At 29.1% G+C, this 19581-nt stretch overlaps 2 protein-coding genes across 2 annotated transcripts in view; one reads left to right on the top strand and one right to left on the bottom strand.

Moving 5' to 3' along the window:
- Positions 1–10838, top strand: part of Dscam4 (Down syndrome cell adhesion molecule 4) — a 234479-nt gene extending 223641 nt beyond the window's left edge. The window contains exons 16-35 of the mRNA XM_088198032.1: positions 1292–1442; positions 1543–1693; positions 1762–1891; positions 1959–2257; positions 2331–2538; positions 2606–2752; positions 2820–2975; positions 3037–3176; positions 3246–3402; positions 3473–3841; positions 3910–4095; positions 4162–4298; positions 4360–4516; positions 5654–5800; positions 5866–6039; positions 6109–6278; positions 6347–6419; positions 8456–8668; positions 9555–9723; positions 10554–10838. Coding sequence (XP_088054158.1) covers positions 1292–1442; positions 1543–1693; positions 1762–1891; positions 1959–2257; positions 2331–2538; positions 2606–2752; positions 2820–2975; positions 3037–3176; positions 3246–3402; positions 3473–3841; positions 3910–4095; positions 4162–4298; positions 4360–4516; positions 5654–5800; positions 5866–6039; positions 6109–6278; positions 6347–6419; positions 8456–8668; positions 9555–9723; positions 10554–10725 — 3506 coding nt within the window. The 3' untranslated portion in view covers positions 10726–10838. The remainder of the gene's footprint in view (positions 1–1291; positions 1443–1542; positions 1694–1761; positions 1892–1958; positions 2258–2330; positions 2539–2605; positions 2753–2819; positions 2976–3036; positions 3177–3245; positions 3403–3472; positions 3842–3909; positions 4096–4161; positions 4299–4359; positions 4517–5653; positions 5801–5865; positions 6040–6108; positions 6279–6346; positions 6420–8455; positions 8669–9554; positions 9724–10553) is intronic.
- Positions 10839–13955: 3117 nt separating this feature from the next.
- Positions 13956–19389, bottom strand: LOC148229742 (pre-mRNA splicing factor CG7741). The gene is made up of 10 exons (XM_088198033.1): positions 19293–19389; positions 19040–19200; positions 18641–18960; positions 18455–18570; positions 18172–18385; positions 16250–16364; positions 16025–16176; positions 15777–15953; positions 15555–15715; positions 13956–15490 (listed from the first exon to the last, which is right to left on the bottom strand). Exons 1-10 carry the CDS (start codon positions 19310–19312, stop codon positions 15346–15348), a joined length of 1581 nt encoding a protein of 526 aa, XP_088054159.1. The 5' UTR covers positions 19313–19389; the 3' UTR covers positions 13956–15345.
- Between the last annotated feature and the right edge of the window lie 192 nt (positions 19390–19581).

Raw genomic sequence — 19581 nt, 5'->3', positions numbered from 1 at the left:
TTTCTTTTTTTGCCTCCTTCTCCAGTCAGTTCATAAAGCAAACTTGACTTGAAAAACTCGAATTTGAATCTTGTACGCTTTTAATGCCAACTTTGAAAACTCTAGTTTTATTACGCAAAGAGGAATACATAATAAACCTCTTAAAAGTTAGGAAAGTACAAAAACACGCATATTTTCGAGTTGAAAGCACAATACAATAATACTATTCTAACGGCTGATTTATCACATCATAAACTGTTAAAAATACTAGATGTTTATATTGTATCATTTTATATTTTGTTTTATGTGTATGCCTTTGATACTGGCGTTTAATCCCTCCAACGAATTCTCTCTGAAGTTCTACCCCTCATATAAAACTCCATAAGTAAACTGGCTTCTAATGGTGATTAGTCTGATATCAAAGCGATTAAAAGTTTATATTATTATTTATATTAACTAATAATTAATTATTGTATTGCATTACTTAAGCAATCAAAGATTATAAAATATATTCAGAAACAGTTTTAATACAATTCCTGATTAAAATGAAATCTTATTTATACAGATAATAAACAAATAGTCTAATACTCCTAAACACATTTAAACTTTAACATACATTTATACGCTCATACGTTACATAATAATATATTTTACAAATATTTAAAATAAAATACACGTACGCTTAAATTCGAATAATTTCTATATTTCTGCCCCCATGTTAGTACAATAGCTTAATTTCATCAATTACTATATATAGCTTCCTATAGAAAATATACAATGGAGAAAATTAGGTAAAAATCCTTAGCATATGTTAAACATGATTTTTATGTATTATATATCTGGATAGATGACTCACAAATTTAAAAATTTATTTTTATTTAACAACTCACAAAAATGTATAAATAATGCATAATTTGTTTATTTATTTAATTTACAATAAATAAACAGTTGTACAGAAATGTACCTTTAATTAACTTATTGATGAAAAAATAATGATACTTATACATATATTTTATGTATGTAGTATATAACTTTATATAGTAACGTTAATCGATTCTGAGGCAATCTATTTTTTTTCATCTACTCTAATTTCCGCAGCTAAACGTACTTGTTGCTCTTAAGAAAATCGTGCCAATTCGTAGTCCTATCTAATCAGCCATTTTATTCCAATGGTTTTATTTTTTCGCAATTCCCAACGTGATATAAATTATTTTATATTGCTTGTACGATAAACGCTACGATAAAATAAATGCCAATTTATTTCTCACTATATCTTTTATATAATGTTATATATCTTTATAAATATTCACAGCTCCTGCATACTTTCCATCAAAGAGCAAACAAGTTCAAGTGGTAGGGGGCGAACAGGCACATTTACAGTGTACTGCCCTTGGAGACAATCCCATCGATATCACGTGGCGCAATCAGAACCAACACAAGATAGTGCATCAAATGGATCAAAGGTGACCTAAAATCCTAATACATTATACTACAATATATTTTCAAACCCTCGTATGTATTTATTAATAAAAAAATATTTTAATAATAAATATTTTAATATAGATATTCAATCAGAGAGCAAATATTAGACGACGGAATGGTATCTGAATTGGGTATTCTTCATACGTATCGTCAAGACACTGGCACTCTGACTTGCTTTGCTAGCAATGCCTTCGGTCAAGATGAAATGACTATACAACTAATAATCCAAGAAGTAATAATAATACAAAATATATAAACACAATTTATTGAATGCAATATTAATACTGTATTTAACTCCAGGTGCCTGAAATGCCAAAAAACATTAGAATAAACGACCAACAGTCCAGAGCTATTCAATTATCTTGGAGTCAACCCTACATTGGAAATAGTCCTCTAGTGAATTATATAGTTCAATACAAAGCTGGATCAGGTAGTACATTATATCATATATAAATATTTAAAGGTTAGCATTTTAATAATCTAATCTAAATCAATAGACGCATGGCCAGCTCAACCATCCAAAGTAGTAGTTCCCGGAAGTGTAACTTCTGCATCTGTCCAAAATTTAAGACCTGCCAAATCTTATTATATAAGGATCATAGCCGAAAATAGATTGGGGATGAGCGAACCGAGTCAAGTAATTCAAGTGACCACTTTGGAAGAAGCGCCTAGTGGACCACCTTTGGATATAAGAGCAGAAGCAAAAAGTTCCACTGAATTAGTTATCACTTGGGAGCCTCCACAAAGAGATTTGTGGAACGGTAATTTACTTGGATACTACGTAGGCTACCAAGAAGTGAGTTACATTTAATTTTTTTTTTAATTTAACAAATTATTGTGCTTCATTAACATATTATTAAAACGAAAAGGTGGATACGAATATGTCGAATTCTGTATCAGCGAGTCCTCAGCCTTCGTACAACTTCAAAACTGTAGAGATAGGTCCTCATGGTGGCGGAGAAACTATTTTAGTTGGCTTAGAAAGATTTACAATATACTCAATCATAGTTCAAGCGTATAATACTAGAGGACCTGGACCTTCTTCGCATCCCATTACATCAACAACTATGGAAGATGGTATTTATATTTACAATAATTTAAATTAGCTCTTGCACTTTTTCTTAATAAATTTAATACTCTATAGTTCCGAATCTTCCTCCTGATAATGTACAATGCTCGGTTTTGAGCTCTCAAAGTATACATTTATCTTGGGAAGCACCGCCAATGTCCGGAAGAAACGGTCTTATTCAAGGGTATAAAATTACTCATACACCAATTCAAGAGTGGTATGGTAAGTAGCAAAATATAGATATGTGTGATTTAATATATATTTTTAATTAATTAATTACAATACATAGATAAAGAAGATCAAGTCACGAAGCAAACCACTCAATTAAGGACTAATCTAGCAGGACTCAAGCGATATACAAACTATTCCATCAATGTTGCGGCTTTTACAAGCGCCGGGGATGGCGTGAAGAGCAATACTATATATTGTCACACTGATGAAGATGGTATATATTAGTTAAAAATGTATGTTTTAAAGAATTTTTTAACAGTATTTATTTTTTATAGTTCCATCGGCTCCAGCAGATATTAAAGCTGTAGTAAGCTCATTCAATAAAATATTAGTTTCATGGCTACCGCCAACTAATGCTAATGGAATACTAGTAGGATACACTTTTTATATGAGCATCATTGAAGACGGACGAGAGGTTATTATTATTATTATATATTATATATACAGTGTTTAATATATTATTAATATTAATGTATATACTTAGGAAGGTACACATAAAAGGATACTCTCACCAAACACAGAATCGCACGAGACTGTTCGCCTACAAGAAGCTGCCACTCATCAATTTTGGTTGACGGCTTCAACTAAAGTCGGCGAAGGTGAAAGCACGAGGGTTGTTACCATTTTGCCAAGTGAAACTGGTATGTAACATATTGATGTTTAAAGCGACTGGATTAGTAAACATATCGTAACAAATCTAACGTAATACAGTGCCTGCCAAGATAACGTCGTTCAGCAGAGACATCATAACTCCGTGGAAAGAAAACATAACTCTACCCTGCCACAAAGTTGGAATACCATCGCCAACTACAGTTTGGAGACAACAGGGCAACATCATAGATCCGAGCGTCCGCAAGAACATCTCACCGGATGGAACTTTGATCATCAGCGTTGCTCAAAATACAGATTCGGCAAATTATACATGCTCCATTGAAAACATACACGGAAGAGATGAAATCACTTATAGAGTCAGAGTGAAAGTTCCGCCACAACCACCGAATTTGATTGTCATCGATTCCTATGCGGATTCGATCCATCTGCAGTGGAGCGATCAAGGTGATGGAGGTAGTTCGATTTTAGGTAAGCTGTCTCGCTTTCTTATGTCTTATTGTAAACAATGGCTTGCTAATGGCCCATTTTAATTTTAGGGTATGTAATAAATTATAAAAGGGAACAGGGTGATTGGGAAGAACTTCAAGTAGAAGCTGGGACCACTTCTCATGTATTGTCCGGACTTTGGTGTGGTACTAGATACCAGCTATATATTACAGCTTATAATATAATAGGGACAGGTCTTCCGTGTGATATTGTTAAGGCATTCACAAAAGGGACAGGTGAGATAAACACTCGCATGTAAAAAGTGGTAATGAACATAATATTCACCTTCGATAATATTTCAGTGCCTGTAAAACCCAAGCATTCGCAAATGATCACAGTCAACGCAACTGTAGTAACAGTCTGGTTAGACTCTTGGGGAGACGGAGGTTGCGGTATTCTATACTTTGTGATCGAATACAGAGAACATTCTCATTCTCAGGTAAGAATAAAAAATAGTTTTTAGAAGCAATCTCAAGATTATCGATGCATTTTTTTTATAGTGGCGAATGGTCTCCAATTCTGTTCAAGCGACTGAGAGAGTCTTTAGCGTCACTGGATTAGCCCCTAGCACTCAGTACCATTTGAAAATCACAGCCCATAACAATGCCGGGCTTGCGGTTGCAATTTATAACTTCACTACACACAGTCCTATGGGAGGTGAGACAAATTATAATTTACACTACTTTAATATTGTATGTAAATACAACAGTAAATGGCACAAGTGCACGTCATAAATAGATTATATATTACTACAAATTATAAATTATAAATCTATACTTTTTCGGCTTGTCAATTAAATTCTACAGCAGTGAACGCCATGGCTTCCAATTTTTACACACATAAATTCACACGTGCCAGAACCGAGTCACAAGAATAAAGTCATATACGTCGCACGAAAATACGATTGTGTGTTGTTTTAGCTTCTACTTGCGCTGCAATAACGGTTATTACCGGAAAACTGCCGCGTATCGCATACTTCAACAAGTGTTTGCAGAAGTCGATAACAATTTTACACGTATGATATACTATTAAAAAAATATAATTAAAAACTTTATACAGTTTTCTTTGGTTTCGTTCCAACAAGACTATCACTTTCTTATGATGTAGAAGAAGAAGATTCGCAGTTCATTTTTAATTTTCAAAAAGTCACCATGAAAAATTGTGAGAGTACTGAATCCAAAGACAGTTTGCTGTTAACTGATACGTCAAAAATTTGTACTGCAATCATTTTGTGAATGCATTGTCTACGTATACATATAGAAGCGATACATGCGCGTAAGAATATTCGTTGTCTGGCTTGTTTTTCTAGAAGCGGCAATGCTCATTTCAAGGTTTTTCGTCTGTCACATCCGGCTATAAAAATAAATATTTCGCACAAAATAAAACATATGTAATATTACAACATGTGTGTTTTGGATAAAAAGTAGGTGTGATGTTCCTTGTTCGACATTGAATAGAAAGAACACATAAAATGACAATAAAAAAACGGGTTGCAAATAAAATACAATGCCTTATTTCAATGCTGATTTATGATAATTCTTAGCCTTGATACTAAAATAAAAATAAGTAAAACTACAGGCTCTTGATACCTAGATTAATTGAGTTTTCACAATTTCTCTTAATATTTATCTTATTGTTATTCGTATAAGAGAATTTTCAGCAAGATTAAATTAAATAAAAAAAATATTCGTAATCACTATTGAACAAGAATTCAATATTTTCATATAATATATATTTGATTTATTTTTATATCATTTATAATTTGATATTTTATTGACAATTTAACCATTTCAGCCAGCATAGAGACAGAACTATCGCCTCCCGTGTCGCATTCCAGCGATAAACCCTTCTATGCTAATTTAAGGGTTGTACTGCCCGTCACACTCTCGCTTCTAGTTTTAACCGCTCTAGTGGCTCTCGTGTTTCTAATAAAAAGAAACAGTAAGTATAGATAAAATACGAGCGACATTCAGCGCGACACGGACCGACATTTAATTAAATTACAGAAGAATTAAACCCCGGCTCTTGCGGTTCTCAAGCTCCAATTGGAGATTCGCCATCGATAGCTCAACTGCAAAATAAACAAAATAGGGATCAGCAATATTTAGCGGTTAGCGGCAGGGGACGCCAACCAATACCTCAAGCTCCAGATTCGCCAAATTTTAAAGGAGAAGGCAATGGTGCGTATTTTTTTATAATTTAAAATAATCAGTGATCTAATAAATTAATATTGTAATAAAATGTTTTAGATTACATGGAAGATATATGTCCATACGCTACATTCCAATTGACGAAACCCGCTTACAGTGAAAGCAGTTATAGCGGAAATGTATATAGTGGTCCTTATCATTCTGTCAGAGGTTCATTCGTCTATCACGATATAAAACCGAATCAAAGTGACAAATTTAAAATGGGACTTGTGAGTAAAATTTATATTTTAAATTTATTTTAAATTCATATTATATTGTATAAATATATATTTTATAGAATAAAGAGCCCGAATATACAAAAGTCAGAAGAAAAGGTAACCGATTAAGAGATCCACATTCAGAGAGTCAAGGTATATGTGATTTTTAATTACAATTTTATTGAAATACAATATATTTTCAGATACTACACAGTTTTTTTATACATTGTTTTATGTATTTTTATTATGTTTTATGTTGTGGCATGTGTGTTGCTTTATAGTGCTAATTTCAATGTTACACCATAAAGGTTACTGATAATTGTTTAATATAAATAATTATTTATTTGTTTTAAGTTGCAGATGTATCATTATTTCATGCACATCTATCATTCAATAATATTTTTTTATTTGATATTTTAAGAATTTTTAATTATTTTAACTTTGTAAATAATAACGAAATTTCTATATAAGTAAAACTAAGGTTTATTTTATATCGTTTTTTGTAATACATTTCCATAATCACATAAAATACATTTTTCTCTAAAATTAGTATACAATCAATCAATAAATTAGTTTATGTACCTATTGTTTTTATTGCACATATAATAAATATATATTTGATAATATTACGATTTCTGTAAAAACAATCTAATTAATATTTTTAATCGTTTACAGATATCATTCATCGTTTACCAAAATAAATATATATCCTAAATATGATTTAAATATTTATTTTATTAGAATAAATATTATTTAAAAATTACAAATGATATTTTTCAACAGATTTATCCGAGTAAGTTATGTAAATATAATACCAAAAAAAATATTATACACTTTTGGTTTTCAAATACACATACATATGTATTTTTCATTATTATTTTTTAATATGCACTAAAAATATTTTATTTTTTAAATTTTAGTTTAATATATTTATACGTACATACACATATATCTACTAATAAAAATAAAATTATCTGTACATTTTTTTATTTTGATCAAATTATTATGTTAAATATTCTAGAAAACAACCAATGGCTCAATTGTTATTTATTTGATTTTGAAATATTTTTTTCTCAAAAAGTTAGCATTGCAAGTAATTTATTGTTCAATAAAATATAAATTTTATTTTATAGGCTATATATTATAATTAAAAATAGCTGTTAGGCTTAAAATAAAAACATTATGGTTTTTATTTATACCCGTTCTTAAAATATATAAGTATGTAGTTTTGAAATATCAATAAATGATCAAATTTAACTGATATTTTCCAAAAAGTCATATATTTTTACTAGCATAATTTATTTGATAGGTGCTAATGAAATTACTCATTTTCCATGTGTGAAACTAAATGGTGGTCTTCAACCGACAGTTGTGAATGCCTTATGAGATTTTTGCTAACTTTACTTACACTTAAAATAAAAACATGACTATTACTAATTAAACATTCACGAAATTAATGAATAGTTTATACTCCTACTATATAATTATCAATAGCACCTGTATAAAATATTATTTAAAATCAAGAAATGTTTTTTTTAGTTGTAACCGATACTTGTTAAATCCTGTACGCAACCAATGAATTTTGTTTTAAAAAAAGTTGTAGGGGGACTGTGTATTGACCAGTGAAATTATAAATTAATCGTTCGATACATGTTAGTGAAATTATAATTATACTTGTAAAAATATATCTTTACTCAAAAATACACATTCAAAGTTACAGTTGCGAAACGACCATTTGTTGTTCAAACCAAAATCTAATTTTATTTTATTTTAATAACTATTTCAAAAATCAAAATATTTACTAATTAAATTAAATATTCAATATTTTATTTAATTGAAAATGATAAACTTTGTAAAAAAATGTAATAATGATTTGTATTTTTTTTATTTAATATGTGAGCTGGTGTGACCTCCAACTGATTCACCGTCCATTTATATTGTTTTTTCTCATTTTTCATACGTATGTATATATATTTTTCGTTTATCTTTTTTTTTTGGTAAATGATGACCGCGTCCGAAATTGTAATAAAATGTATCTCATACGATCGATCAACGTCATTCCATCGATGTGTCACATACATTTTCATTGCTATTTTCGTACGCCGAAGCCGATACACATTTCGTAAAAAAACACGCATGTGTAGGTGCCGCCAGCGCTTGCCGCAACATTTGTTCTTGTTTTGTTACAGAGTCCGACAACCTCGGCTCGACGGATTCTGAGGTGAAGAAGATTCTAACCCTGCACCTGCCAATTTCAGAATACGACACGCGCGACGAGGGTGACGACATGTCTGAAGGCAGTGACGTGTCGGGGGCTGGGGCTGCGGACAGTTTCCGGGGGAGGCCCCGTCATCCTCCGCATCGCTCGAGCGATGCAGCCTCCGCATCCGCTTCGTCACACTGTAAACATTTTACAGAACAATCGCTTTAATGTCTCGATTATCCCAAAATTTACTATAATCAATGTGCGAACGCAAAAGACAAAAGACTGACACCAAATAAATAACTATCGTCTCCATTTCTTGAAAACAATAAATAATTTATCAAAACACAGCCATGGGCATAATAGTGGGGCATTATTTAAAATACTCCCTAATTGTGTCCAACTATAAAATTTACTCTTCATATAGTTTAAGAAGCTTCCATAAGTGTTTCCTTTTTCCAGTAAGGTAAAAGAATTGCTAAAACGTGTTGATTCTCATTATTAGTAACGATGAAACGCGACATCCCTCGATCTTATATATATTTACTTACTCTTACGTATTTCTAACGGTATTACAAAAATATGAAAAATCAGTGACAACAATATCATTCTCAAATACAATCATTGTGGTGAAACAGTATCACGGGATAAAAATACGGATAAGGGAACTGTTTATGTGCATCCAAAATTCAGAGAATATATAATATATACGTTGTAGTTTATAATGGCATTATAAGATAATTTGATCTGAAAATCTACTCTAATGGATTCAAATATGGATCATTATATGTTCCTTTTACTTATTAATCTCCTAGATATCATAATATGGTCCTTTCAAATCATTCTTTAAAGTCAGAAGTTTTATTCTCGCCCTTCCTCGACAGTTTGACGACAATTTTCGTCAAACTGGTTACCTGTGTAAGTGATTTTCCAATGCATATAATAATTTTATTAGGGTGCTTCACTATTAGTACCAATGGTATGTATATATTATATCAATGTAATCTTTTGGGATAATCAAAACTTAATTTATTCAGCGACAACAACAGTATCAATCAACTAAATTGTACATTGATAATTTGTAGGGACTGGAGCCGAAGTGTCGAGCAGTTCTTCAGAAACGTCTCTTGGCGGTGCTGGCGGAGGAAGGAGAGGCTTTCCATCCAGGAGGGGCAAAGCTGGAGCAGCTGCTGGAAGGAGACACGTGCGGTCCAGTTCAGGATACTCTAGTCACAACGACGAGACTACATTCAGGTAATTATAGTAATAAACTCGAATTGTTAATACATGGCGCATTTAAGAGTAGCCCGAGAAACTTCTTTAATTATGTATGTATATCCAATTTAAAATCCTTCTTATATATATCATATATAAAATTTGTTAATAAGACCATCATTGTATGAAGCTTTTACATATATCATATTTAACTGTAAACATTTTTTATTTAAAACATATTAAGAATAAATATTACTTATTTTTTATAATAATATTTTACATAGTTTCATTATATTTTTAAGCATTCAAATACATATTCAATTAATTTTAATATATAAAATATATTACTTATTTTCCTATATTATTCAAAGGAATTAAAACCTCTAGCAAATTTGTCTTTCCATTTTGCATGTAACATTTTGTTTTCCTATCTGTTTGCTAACTCTGTTTGAGTAAACATGTACCGTTTTTCCGTCCGACCGGTAAAAGTATTCTATATTTACAGTATAAAGAGCTCCATTACATTTTCCGCTTAGCGAGTGAGGCTACTTTTAAATTGCGCTGCTTTAAAAGGCACTTTGCTTTTCGCGGTATCATTTATAGAAACACTGAACCAACAAAACCTGCAACCCTAATCCCACCATTAATAACCCTGGCACTGTTTTTTCTTTTAATAATTGAGTAATATATGGCAAAGAGACATATATAATCAGATAACAATTTCCAGGTTGAAACCTTTAGCTACATATTCAAACGATTTCAAGCGATACCAAAATTATTAATTAGTCAGTAGGTATAAACGTTTCATTTACATTATAACAAAGTTGTTCCAAGATTAGCTTATGTAAGTAATAATGTTTCAATTTCAGTATATCAAACTATCCGTCGTTCAACGACCACATTCATCCACCGTCGAGGTTCTCTGACGACACTGAATGCGAAACCAACATTGGACAATCACGAAGGAAGAGGACGCCCACCGGAAACCATCAGAGCGGACAAGGAAACATCACCAGAGAGACGTTTCAGATAAACGTTTAAAATATATATACATATATTCATTTAGAGTTGTTTGTTTGTAATAAATAAAAAATGTGATCGTTCTAAACCAAAGACTATAAATATGTAAAATTAAATATTATATTGATAGTATATATATATACTGTATATTGCAATTGAAGCGGATGAATCCCGGTAGTTTAATAAAAATATTTGACTATTTTTGTATAAACGAAATGTATAATATGAGATGAATTGAATGCCAAATGATTATTTTCAATGTGTTTACTATACTCTGTACATCATACACAGTCAGTTCCATGCAACATTAGCAACAATAACAACAGCATTATATTCTAATCAACTTTAACACATTGAATACCATGTACACAAATTTGTGCGTTTCGTCATTTCAACTTCATACAAAAACCACACTTTAAAGTAAATATTTATTTATCCTTTCAGATCAAGATCTCACTAATATCACAATTACTAAAATAATAACCAGTAAACATAAAACATATTTGTCTCTAGGTAATAAACACATTTCGAATCTCTTTTTTATTAATTGCATTCCATTACCATCAGTCAGCCTTCCTACTCACATTCATCAATCCCTAACTTATTTTAAAAGTCTTCCAAAGTCTTTTCACTAATATTTGCCCTTGAAATGTTCTCCATTTGTTAATAATAGATCGGTGACTTCTAACCATTTTTTAAAATACAAATTATTTTATATTATATGTACGCTATCCACAAATTGGCATTTACTGAATTTACCACTGCGAATTTAAAAAACAATCATAAAAATGAATTACAAATTTAACTCTAAAACGTTGATTAAAAAAAGTTTTTATCCTAATTATCACAAAAAATCCACGGTAATCAATGTGTCAAACAATGACATATAACTATTTGTTATCTTAAATTTGACTCTCATTATCTCAATCTACTCAATTTTAATAGCGTGACTCATTGCGTCATAGGTGTGAATTAAGTTTGTTTATATACAGTGTTCAATAATCAAGAAATGGGGGGAAAATAATCAGTCCATTACCAGAATAATTTTGGACATACAGATATTTTTTATATACATAGAGAGGGAAAAGGAACATAAATTTAAAAATAAATTACTGAATATATTGAACAGAACATAGTTCAACGGATTATACTGTACAAAAATGTTGCCACAAAGATAAGATAAATCGATTCATATGTAAGATAAAATACTGACTTCACATATGTTATTACTTATTATCAAGTCTTGTTAATTTTGCTGAATATTTTCATAAAAACGCAATAACTTGAGGGAAAAACAGATATTATTTAAAGTTAATGTGCAATATTACATATTAATCGAGTTTTCTTATCTTTATGGCAAAATATAATTGTATGGTATTTTTAATATATTGACTTGCATTAAATGGACTAATAACATACATATAAAAATAGTAATGTAAAACGTTATTATGAATAATTCTGGACATGAACGTATTTTTAATTCAATATTTTAATACTTTTATTATTTTATATCTGTTGTTAAAGAAACGTCGTTGTACAAAATATATTGAAATTCGAACTTATATGTATATAATACGGATAAATTCTATATTTGTATATCATAAAAATACATTTATGAATAAATTCGCAATGTTGTACATAAAATAGTATCCGTTTTATTGTGATTTTTTATGTTGTTATGATTGGTTAAATTTAATTCACTGAGTATTTAATATGTAAATATATATTATGATATAAAATTTTAAATAAATATTACCATATTGAAATCGATCATGATTCAATGTCCCATCACTGCCAGTATAATTTCTAGAAGCAAATATTATAAATTTACTTCCAGTAGATATAGTGAATTTATTAATTTAAAATATTTCAAAGATACGCTATTATTTCTTATGTGTATTATTCAAAATAATACTAATATGTGACAATACATGTTAAACCATAATAAATATATTTAGTAAAATAATATAAAAGTCGACGTTGACCATATATATAAAATGTTAAATCATCAAGTATCAAGATACCGTTAAAAAATTTATGAAAATGTTAAATAGTTACATTTAACACAACTATATAATTTTTAGCGTCTGTCGTATTAATGTAAAATGTGATGAAAGCATTGTTTATACGCATAGATTGTATTACAATGTATGCATATAAACATTTATTTATTGTTTGATAATTAAATGAATTTTAATTTATTAAATACTTCATAAAAAAGCTTAAAATATATTATAACATAAATAAAATACAACTTCAACACATTTTATACTTTTATATTGCCAGTAATGTGTAATAAAAACATAGTACTATTCAACAATTTGTATAGTTATGTATTGTGTATATAATTGTATATTATACTGGCTTTTTATATTATTGTTTATTTTGTGTGCCACGTGAATATATATTTAACCTCTATTTAAACAATATGGAATAGTTTTATTATATCGATCTAACAACAAAATTAATTTAAACTAACAATAGCAGTTTGTATTTATATAATGTTTTTTGATACAAAGTTCTACTTTTAAATACTATTAATAACGCTATTTACAGTCAAATAATGCCATAATGTGATTTAGCTCAAACGATTGTGTAACAAATCAATTTTTTACAACGAAATGCATAATCATATCAAAGCAACATTTTTTATGCAATACGCACAAAATAAAGAATGAGTTATTAAAGTGAATTAAGTGACAGTTATTATTTAAATAGCAGTGTATAGTTATATTGTATTATAATAACAAAAATATTTGTCACTTTAATCACATATAATGCCCATATATTGGTTTTTATGTAAACAAACAGCTAACTAATAAATTGTTGTACTTATTAACGATTAAGACTGCTTTATTACGTTGATATAAAAATTCATCTGTACATGTCCACTCATGATTGTTTGCATTTAGTCATTTTTTTATATAAATCGCCATTGATGTGTAATACTTTCCATGAAAGTATAATACTTTCACATATTTTAAAGTTTTAAAAGCATAAAATACGTCACTGATGTTATCGTTACCGTTACGTTACGATTTAAATGTGATGTTCTAAATTTTATCAAGATACAAAATCATCATTGAAGGACGTTTTAGATTTATATGTTTTAAAAAAATGTGTCTTTTGATAAAAAAATCTTTACATTATGTGGAACATAATACGCCTAATATAAAATTATAAATATATATATGTATATACATATAACATATATACGTATATATATATAATAATGAAATAAAAATGCAATGTTATCGTATAATATTTTTATTTGTTACTGGACAATAAAATATCAATTATATTTTTAGGTGTTTCATTTTAATATTTAATAATTTTGGCTCAATCTATTTACATATAATATATCTTTGAATATCAGTTGTTTTAATAATAATACAGCTTGGCCCATAAAGTAAACTATTCTTAGACATGTTGAAGTAAAAAGTTCATTAATAATTATACACGTATAAAATGTATTTATATACCATACAATACCTATATTTTTTGGTCAATTTTAATAATATGAATCAATTTTAATTGTTTGGCTGTTTAATATATTAGTACAATTAATCTAAATATACGTATATGTTTTTAATTGCAAGTAATTAATGCCTAAAACATATATTATAAATATAATAAATCATATTCATTAATTTATCTCTTCAATATAAAGATATTACATATCGCTTATTTGCTACTACACAAATCAAAAATTATAATTTCCAACCATATAACTGAAATTTGAAAATTCATCATGAAAGAGCAGATGCGTCAATATTGCATCTTGATAACTTTGATTGATTTAATCCATCATTATAAACATAGTAGTTCTAGTGGAAAGGTAATTTTATTTACAGAAAATATAGATGTAACTACTACTAATACGATATGGCTAATATAGTAAGAATATTTTATTATTTTTTATATCAGGATTAGTATATTATTTTATCAGTAAAATAAAGATAAATAAACACTTTTAATAATGTCATATAACTTGGTAATTGATATTTAAAAATATACTTTTGTGTCAATAGTGACATAAGTAAAAAATGATAATTTTAACGGAGTACTTTATACACTACGAGGGAATTCAATACGCTAAGTAAATTATCGATAATATTAATCTTATACTACAATACAATCAGTAATTAAAACAAACTTGTGATGTCTAGAATCAGTATCAGACTTGTTGACTTTCTATCATATGATAAAAAGTCGACATTATTATCATATGATATATACATATATTCCAGAGTTAAATCGTTTCCTAGAATACAAAAAAAATAGTTTTTAAATTCTGTTTCATAATGTTGCATTTCACATATGTGATGTAAAATCTATCGATAAATAATAATCTACGTTTTATACGCTATTTACTACATAGTAATTAAATGAGCATATCTGATATTGATTCTAACCTTCAAAATTCATATATTATAAAATAATGAATCAAAACATTGAAACACATTTTCTGTAAAATTATATTTTTCTATTGTTGTAGTAAATGAGCGATATATATTTGCACATATTTAAGTCATAGAAAAATGTATTTAATATTCTAAAATACGAGACACGTAATAACCGTATATTTTTATCACAATATTTTCAATTATACCATGATTACCAAAAAATAGGCAATATACCTTAATCCTTGTTAGTAAAATCAAAAGGTGAAAACTTAGCTCTAAAATCCGCTACATATTTAATTTCATCATCTTTAGAAAGATTGCAAGCTCGCCAATCCGCTTTATCTTCGCAGTTTAAAAACGACGGACTAGATAATATATTCCTGTGAAAATAATCGATCAAATATGTGTTCATAATAATATTTAAATTGTAACATTTATAATTACCTAGCTAATTGTAATGGGAAATTTTGCTTCGGTCTTGTAAACAACTGATATCCATTGGGTAATTCAATGTGAAAATATGGAGTTCCAGCAGCGGCTTTATCGCATAGATCGTCATCTGGTGTTAGAGTTGTTAACTCGATTCCATCAGCCGATGCTAAATTCTAAAATAAATGTATAAATAAATTAAAAATATACTTGACATAAACATATTCAATAACATACTTTAATTTCATCGGCAATGCCATTTGCACATTGTTCCGATAACGGCACGCATTGCACTTGCAAATGTGATGTTTTATAATTCCTCTCGAAGAACAAACATATTTGCCCCATAGAATTAAAAAAATCATATAAGGCTGTCTTGAACGTTTCAATCTCGTTTTTGACATCGTCCGGAGCCTGATTTATTAATAAAGATACTTAGTTTCTGATTTAGAGTAATTTATAAATTATAATATCAAATAAATTACTTGTGTGAACGATTGATGATGAGTAACGGGCAGAATCATACAATGGAATGGATTTAAAGGACCTTTGGCCAGTGCCAAATAACAAAATTCACCAACACATATAACCAGATGTTTTTCCACAGTCGGCGAAGATAAACAAAACCAACATTTTTCTATAAAATAATATATACATATATTAAATAATATAATTATTCAAGTGTGAGATATAATTTAACAATATTAAACCTTGATCAAATTCTGGTCTTTTTCTTGGCTCGAAATCTTCTCTCCGTCTTCTCTTATGTCCACCAAATGAATCTGAAGAATTCATGTTATAAAAGAACTGTCCATTACCTGCATCCTAAAATCACATACGATTATAAATAAAATATTTAGTTCTATCGACCTAGCAATAATCGATAGATTGATGGTATAATGTTACATTTTATTTTATTTTTTTTATGATAAAGAAGCTCTTACGTAACCAAAAAACAAAACTGAGAATTTTAATGAAATTAAAGATAAATCAAGAGATAAAGCGGTTATTACACTATTTTACGCTTGAGAGTGGAGGGTCATATTCAGTTATATCTTGACACAATATTTCTCCGAATTCAGTTTGTCCTTGACTTGGTGTGTGCCAGATGTGGTCATTAGCGAGATTTAAACTTTTTATAAAACATTTTTTTAACAAATTTTATTGTGTTCACTATAGTATCCTTAAAAATGGATAAAAAAACGATTTGCCAATATTGTAAGAGTGTATTTTAATGCTGTAGTAATAATGTAATTAAAAATAAAATAAAAATATATCATCTTCCTTACATTCAATACAACGAATTTTCAGTATAACGACATTTTTTCTTCAGTCCTATAAGCTTCCTTATACTGAGATTTCACTGTACTCTATTTTAATTTCGGAAACTTCTCGTTTTTGAAAATCTGGTCGCTATATACCTATTTCTACTGACACCCATCAAATTTATAGGTTTGGTTAATAACCCTATTGAATTTGTTCCATTTGTGAAATTATTACTTTTGAAACAACATAATCATAGTGTAACAATTTGTGTGAATTAATGAAGAAAGAATGTAATATTTTTGTTTCAAACCAAAATTCGATGTGCTACCTGATTTAGTAATACGTATAAATATTTGGAAAGAAAAAATCTACTTATTGTAATTCCAATAAATATTTATAAGTTTAATATATTCATCATTGCTCAATTTGCATCAAAACATATTAAAAATTTGTAAATATCTCAAAACACTACGTCAAAAATAGTATAATTAATATAATCATATTTCTCACAAAAAAAATTTCCGACATTTTGTGGTTACAACTCAAGATTGACGACTTGAAAACTCTTGACGATTAAAGATGACGGCTCGGTTGTGCCGAATCTGATGATCGAATTAATAAAGTTGTTTTTTCATCAATTTGTGTCTAATAGCCACCCGCCGCCATCCAATTACCAAAAGTAAATAGCGCGAAAGGAATAAAAATCATTTTAACTCATTAATTAAAATCTTTAACAATAAATTTCGAAATAATTTATTAACTAAATAAAATAAATTAATACTATAATGTCCACATTCTTTCTCAAAAAGAAAAGAACCTATAAATATAAAAAAAAAAATTTAAATATGTAGATGGCATAAGCCAAGGAACTAGCGTAAGAAATAATAGACGATATATATTCATGTGTCGTTTACAACCAATATACAAATATTTTTACTTGGAAAGCAACAGCAATAACTGCACGTGTTTACGCTTAAGTTAACCTTGCTTTTGCAAAAAATTAGAAATAGATTGGGTATATAATAGGCACCGTATTGTATCCAGGCGAGGTGCGCTTAGACGGGCGTTATGAGTTTTTTTTTGTCAAGAAAGTCGCTTGACTCGTTTTTTTCAGAATACAATTTAAAAAAAAGTAAAATAAAAATTGGCACGGGACTCCTTAAAGCGCGGAGCTCATGGCAGTTGCCTCGCTCGCCTTGCTCTAACGCCAGGCCTGGTGATAATTCATCCATAATAATCATCGCATTGATAAATTAAAAAAGCTATACTATGATATCCAATTCATGTGAAAGAATTGCTAAGCAATTATATCAAGTTGTTTTAATAATAAAGATAATGTGAAAATAGTAAAAAAATTAAAAAATACCCTTTGAGCACCAGGGGCATTCTGCTCCAACATAGAACCGTCATATGGACATTCTGTCTCATCTGTAGTTCCTTGTAGCAACTCCATCATTCTCATTTTGTATAAGGTTTGTAGAGAGCAGGCATAAAGCCACTTCTGCTTCTCAGCATTTCCAACAGAAGCTACTGCGATAAACCTTGTTGCAATTTCACGAGTTTGCTGTCTAGTTAAATTTCTAAAATAACAAGTAATCATTAAAATATACACATATGTACATTTGATAATTTATTAAATATGTAAATACCTATAAGGAGGTCTTTCATAATAGACTTGAGGCGAAGCCACAAAATGATATCTCGGCTTCAGATGTATTGCCAACCATGAAATATGCTGAGAATTCGTAGAAAGCTTCAGATCAATCTATAATTACAAAACATTAATAATGCATCTATAGTATAAATACATTATATTGAATGTGTAAATAGAGTACTTTGGCTTCAACATTATTTTGAACACCCTCTGGCCAATCTGACGTGATAAGAATATCAACCCCTTTGTATTCTGTTTGTCCTCTATACGCAGCATCCCTCATAGCCTTACAATCCGCCTTATTGTAAGTAGCAAGCGTTGATGTGTCATCTTTCCCTAATAATCCACTCAGGTAGGCAATTTTTAATCCATTGCTCGTCGTATAAACGCCCCTTTTACCTAAATAAATGACGTTTGGTAAGATTTCTTCTCCCTCATTCTTTGGATATAAATCTCCGTGAGCTTCCTTAACAGGACCGAGTATATACGTCGGTACGTCGACTGTAAATATATATATGAATTAACGATTAATCAGCGCGAGGAGAATTTATTTTATAAAATTCATGTGAAGAATGCAAACCTTTCTTCACATTATTTTTATAATTATCCAATTCTTCATTATTATCACCGAAAAAGCTTCCAGTGATAAGTAGCAAATCGAATGGACCAGATTTTTTATTCAAAGTTTCCACTCTTGAAAACAAGGCGTTAAATCTACCACAAACGTCTCCACAAACTAACCTAAAAACCAAATATAACAATTAATAATTTTATAATTATTCAAGTTTTATAAGAGTGAATTAGTATTGATGAGAAGGCTTTGTAATACTCACACTTTCTGCTTTTCTGTCATTTCGACAATAACAAGACGTGAGACGCCGAAACTTCAAAACAAATCGATGTTAACAAGTGTTGCCATACAAAAATATTATTTTGCATGATGATCGATTATACAAATATTGCTAGCTTCAATTTACATAAAATTTTACTATTTAATTAAATAATTATTTATTTTGTAAAAATAAATAAAACATAAAATACAAAAAGATTTTTTTTTCAATCAATTTTTATTTAGTACGTTAGTAAACGTCTTGTAATCCAGGAGAATGCATTCGATTATTG

The sequence above is a fragment of the Plectrocnemia conspersa genome, unplaced genomic scaffold (genome assembly GCF_051122295.1).
Source record: "Plectrocnemia conspersa isolate PC_06_02 unplaced genomic scaffold, ASM5112229v1 ptg000011l, whole genome shotgun sequence".
In the NCBI taxonomy this organism is placed as follows: domain Eukaryota; kingdom Metazoa; phylum Arthropoda; class Insecta; order Trichoptera; family Polycentropodidae; genus Plectrocnemia; species Plectrocnemia conspersa.
Note: the sequence above shows the minus strand (reverse complement) of the source record. Positions and strands in the feature narration are given on the sequence as shown.

What these genes read in the sequence shown, in the direction of transcription:
- LOC148229742 (XM_088198033.1), bottom strand. Translation starts at nt 19,312, where the DNA reads ATGACAGAAAAGCAGAAAGT. An exon ending in TATGAAAGACCTCCTTATAG is followed by an intron (nt 18,386 to 18,454) that starts GTATTTACATAT and finishes TTGTTATTTTAG; the next exon opens with AAATTTAACTAGACAGCAAA. An exon ending in ATGCCCCTGGTGCTCAAAGG is followed by an intron (nt 16,365 to 18,171) that starts GTATTTTTTAAT and finishes ATGTGATTTTAG; the next exon opens with GATGCAGGTAATGGACAGTT.